The sequence below is a fragment of the Diaphorina citri genome, unplaced genomic scaffold (genome assembly GCF_000475195.1).
Source record: "Diaphorina citri unplaced genomic scaffold, Diaci psyllid genome assembly version 1.1 scaffold2764, whole genome shotgun sequence".
NCBI lineage: Eukaryota > Metazoa > Arthropoda > Insecta > Hemiptera > Psyllidae > Diaphorina > Diaphorina citri.
Window position 1 is genome coordinate 1 of NW_007380181.1, and position 4,649 is coordinate 4,649.

Genomic DNA, 4,649 nt, shown 5'->3' on the forward strand with positions numbered 1-4,649 from the left:
CTGGGGTAGCTAGCCAGGGAGGACCACATGACCATAACTTGTGGGAAATGAGTTCCTTGGGAGTAATTCCTCGAGACAGACAATCGGCTGGATTCTCCGTCCCCTTGACATGAAACCACTTATCTTCACTCACCAATTCTTGAATCTTGCTGACACGATTAGCCACAAACGTTTTCCATCTGAGTGGCGGGCTTGATATCCAGTACAGGGCAACTTGACTGTCACTGAAATACCCAGGAAATTATTCATGGTCCGGCACTGGTACCAAATCAGCTGATATATAACCTTCGATTTGAAAAGTGTCTTTCTTTTTAGTCCTAAACCTTCCTTCTATGTTTATTATTATTCTGAGGCTTTAATAAACGCCCTTGGTCACTGCGACCCGGCAGTAAGTAAGGAGTAAGGAGTAGATTTGGACCTCCATGTTGTTAGTGTAACCCAGGGATAGGATATTCGACTCTTTTTGAATATTCGAATACCACGATTCGATTCTTTTTAAATATTCGACTCAAAGAATCGACTCTAAAAGAATCGCGATTCTTTTGTAGGCGGGGGAGACTAAAATGGGGAATGAAAAAACAAAACCAAAAACAACTAAAATTGTAGTTGTACAGGGCACGGCAACGTAGGTACAACCTCGACTCTTCAAAGAATCGCGATTCTTTGAATTTAAGAATCGCGATTCACGATTCTTTTGAAATATTCGACTCTTTGAATCGACTCAGAGAATATTTACCCATCCCTATATGTAACCCATGAGAAGGCTTGGATACTGTTCAGAGAATGCTCCAAGATCAAGAAAGTTTTCTACAGGAACAAAAAAATTTGAGACAGCACATTTTCAATTTATTCGATGAGGAAAAATTCAATTTTTAACGAGGAAAAAGTTTCTCTCAAAGTTGAACAAAGGGTACTTTTTTTTTACCTGCACCCCTAATTATGGTGACTGTAGGTAATAATAGATAGGAAGTAGATACCTATAGAGGAGAGGTAGGATGGTCTTCTAACCTAGAGACCCAGAGAGTAACAGTTTGAAACAGTTATGAAAAGTTCAGGTTGGTCAAAGCTCAAAGAGTCAGGTCAAATGAGGAAAAATTCAATTTTAACGAGGAAAAAGTTTCTCTTAAAGTTGAACAAAGGATACTTTTTTTTACCTGCACCCTTAATTATGGTGACTGTAACTGTAATAATAGATATAGAGAGGTGAGGTAGGTTGGTCTTCTAACCTAGAGACCCAGAGAGTAACAGTTTGCAACAGTTATGAAAAGTTCAGGTTGGTCAAAGCTCAAAGAGTCAGGTCAAATTTCAACGTTTTGTTGAGAAAGTTCTTTTTTTTTACAAAAAGTTGGGATGGAGTTCATAGACAAATTTCCACTGTGGTCGAAATACGTATATATTTATATAAAAAAAGTAGGAGGAGGAAGAGGAAAAAAGAAGGGTATAAAAAGAAGGAGATGAAGGAGGATGCAGATAAGAAGAATATATGATGAAAAAGAAGGAGAAAGCAGAAGAAGAAGAAGAGGAGGAGGAGGAGGAGGAAAAGTAGGGGGAAGAAAAAGAAGAAGTTCTTTACCTTGGAGGGCAGGTGGAAGCAGAAGTAGAAGAAGAAACATAAGGGGAGTGAAGAAGGAGATGAAGGAGGATGCAGATAAGAAAAATATGATGAAAAAGAAGGAGAAAGCAGAAGAAGAAGAGGAGGAGGATGAGGAGTAGAAGGAGGAGGATGAGGAGTAGAAGGAGGAGTAGAAGGAGGAGGAGGAGTAGAAGGAGGAGTAGAAGGAGATAAAGGATGCAGATAATAAGAATATGATGAAAAAGAAGGAGAAAGCAGAAAAAGAAGGAGAAAGCAGAAGAAAAAGAAGAGGAGGAGGATGAGGATGAGGAGTAGAAGGAAAAGTAGGGGGAAGAAAAAGAAGAAGTTCTTTACCTTGGAGGGCAGGTGGAAGCAGAAGTAGAAGAAGAAACATAAGGGGAGTGACGATGAGAAAAAGACCCAGAAGAAGAAGATGAAGAAGAAGAAAAAGAAGAACAGCAACAAAAATCAGAAGATCCTGTGATTGGAGCGTGTGACCTACACTATATCTATGTATAGTAACAACCTCTAGCTTTTGCACAGACAAGAGCCTTTTGTTGTGTTTGTTCTTCTTGTTAATTAAATAATTTACTATTCCAGCAAACAGGCCCGCCCACAGGAAGGGGGGGGGTCGCGTGACATCAGGGCGCGATCTGCCCTGTGTTTGGTCTTCCTAAAGAGGCCCGAGATGTCTTAAATATCAATAAACTTTATGTGTATAAATAATTCCAAGTTCTAATCAGAAGTTCGAAGTGTTAGTCCTTTTTCCCCATTCAAATTTAACAGGTTGTGGGTTGGGGGAACGGCGGGTTAGGAAGAAGAAGAAGGCCGAAAAAACCCCACAGGGGGGGGGTGATTGTTTGATGTGTTTTTTTTTTACTATTATTATTTTTAGAGTGTTAATAATTTATAGGTTTCATGGTGTTTATTTTGGTAATGTTTATTATTATTATTTTCAAATCTGTGTAAAAACCAAATTGTTATTGTTCTTTTTTTAGAAAGTTTACCAGTAGCATAGGTTTCCAAGGAGGCCCCTCTAGGTTCAATGGGTGTAAAGCTCTAGCTATAGAGTCCCCTAATATAGGTCCTATTGTTCAAACAGTGCAAACTGATGTAGGTACCGGGGTGGAGGGGTGAAAAGGAGAAAACTAAAGGACCCGGTAGAAGCTCTTTTTCTCAAGCAGTGTTGCCAACTTGACGATCTTTTTTTGTTTGAGACCTGTTTGCAACACTGTTATTAGGTTACACTTCATTGAAGTTCATTGTACACTTCTATTGATGAACCATTAATACCCCTCAATCATTGAAATAATTATATGCAGTTTTACCAATTTATTCACAAATAAATGGAACTGTTGACTGTTAATAGCACCTGCAATTCAACTTACCCCGCACCTCTGAGGAAAACAAAATATTTATTGTTTCATATTGGTCATAAATTAACTGTAGGTACCTACTATAAGTTGCTGATATATGATATTGTTGGAATCTGCTCATAAATATATTCGGGATGAGCATTGAGCATTGTTGTTTATTTTGTTGCTGGATATACATAGTTTCTACCTATTATACATAGGTAGTATACATATATAGTAATAGTAGTATAGTAACGGTAGTTCTTTTATTGGAATATAAAGGATGTATGAATAAATCTTTTCACTAAGAGTCCATTCCCACGTGTCGTATTAAGTTTCATCCGATTTTCCCCCGAATGTCCTGTATTTATTGTAATGAGAGATGAGAGTGTTCCCACAACACACGACACGATTATTTCCCGAACGACAAAAAAAGTCCTGTAATAGGTAGGTAAAAGGTAATTTAAATGAGAGTTTTCCCACTAGACACAAACACAACACGTTATTTTCTTCAAACGACCAAAAAAGTCCTGCAGACCATGTAGTTTAAATGAGAGTGTTCCTACTTCACTCGGCACGATTTTTTCCCGAACGACAAGTGGTGACAGGCTTTAACATTTTAAACGGATGATCACATACTCACCATCTCCATACGGAGGAGGGGGTGGGAAGGGAGGCATTCCGTCAACCTTGCCGCCCTGGTCGGGACTCGAACCCTTGAACCGTGGAATGTAATCCTCGGAACCGTCATTGTCAACCTGTGAACAGAGAGAAATGGAACGGGGAGGAGTAGAAGGAGGAGGATGAGGAGTAGAAGGAGGAGGATGAGGAGTAGAAGGAGGAGGAGGAGGAGTAGAAGGAGGAGGAGGAGGAGTAGTAGGAGGAGTAGAAGGAGGAGGAGTAGTAGGAGGAGGAGGATGACTAGAAGGAGGAGGAGGAGGAGGAGTAGAAGGAGGAGGATGAGGAGTAGAAGGAGGAGGAGGAGGAGTAGAAGGAGGAGGAGGAGGAGTAGAAGGAGGAGGAGGAGGAGTAGTAGGAGGAGTAGAAGGAGGAGGAGGAGTAGAAGGAGGAGGAGGAGGAGTAGTAGGAGGAGTAGAAGGAGGAGGAGGAGGAGTAGAAGGAGGAGGATGAGGAGTAGAAGGAGGAGGAGGAGGAGTAGTAGGAGGAGTAGAAGGAGGAGGAGGAGTAGAAGGAGGAGGAGGAGGAAGAGGAGGAGTAGAAGGAAAAGTCGGGAAAAGAAAAAGAAGTTCTTTACCTTGGAGGGCAGGTGGAAGCAGAAGTAGAAGAAGAAACATAAGGGGAGTGACGATGAGAAAAAGACCCAGAAGAAGGAGATGAAGAAGAAGAAGAAGAAGAAGAAGAAAAAGAAGAACAGCAACAAAAATCAGAAGATCCTGTGATTGGAGCGTGTGGCCTACACTACTGTATAGTAACTATATTAACAACCTCTGGCTTTTGCACAGACAAGAGCCTTTTGTTGTGTTTGTACTTCTTGTTAATTAAATTTACTATTCCAGCAAACAGGCCCGCCCACAGTTGGGGGGGGCAAAAATCGGAAGATCCTGTGATTGGAGCGTGTGGCCTACACTACTGTATAGTAACTATATTAACAACCTCTAGCTTTTGCACAGACAAGAGCCTTTTGTTGTGTTTGTTCTTCTTGTTAATTAAATTTACTATTCCAGCAAACAGGCCCGCCCACAGGGGGGGGGGGGGGGGCA

At 40.9% G+C, this 4,649-nt stretch overlaps 1 protein-coding gene across 1 annotated transcript in view; it reads right to left on the reverse strand.

The window, feature by feature from the left end:
* Positions 1 to 133: 133 nt before the first annotated feature.
* LOC103519509 overlaps positions 134 to 4,649 on the reverse strand; it is a gene marked incomplete at its 3' end in the record, with an annotated part of 14,782 nt that continues 10,266 nt past the window's right edge. The window contains exons 2-4 of the mRNA XM_008484596.1: positions 3,572 to 3,686; positions 2,962 to 2,968; positions 134 to 224 (exon numbers count right to left, since the gene is read on the reverse strand). Of these exons, the coding sequence (XP_008482818.1) occupies positions 134 to 224; positions 2,962 to 2,968; positions 3,572 to 3,686 (213 nt within the window). The remainder of the gene's footprint in view (positions 225 to 2,961; positions 2,969 to 3,571; positions 3,687 to 4,649) is intronic.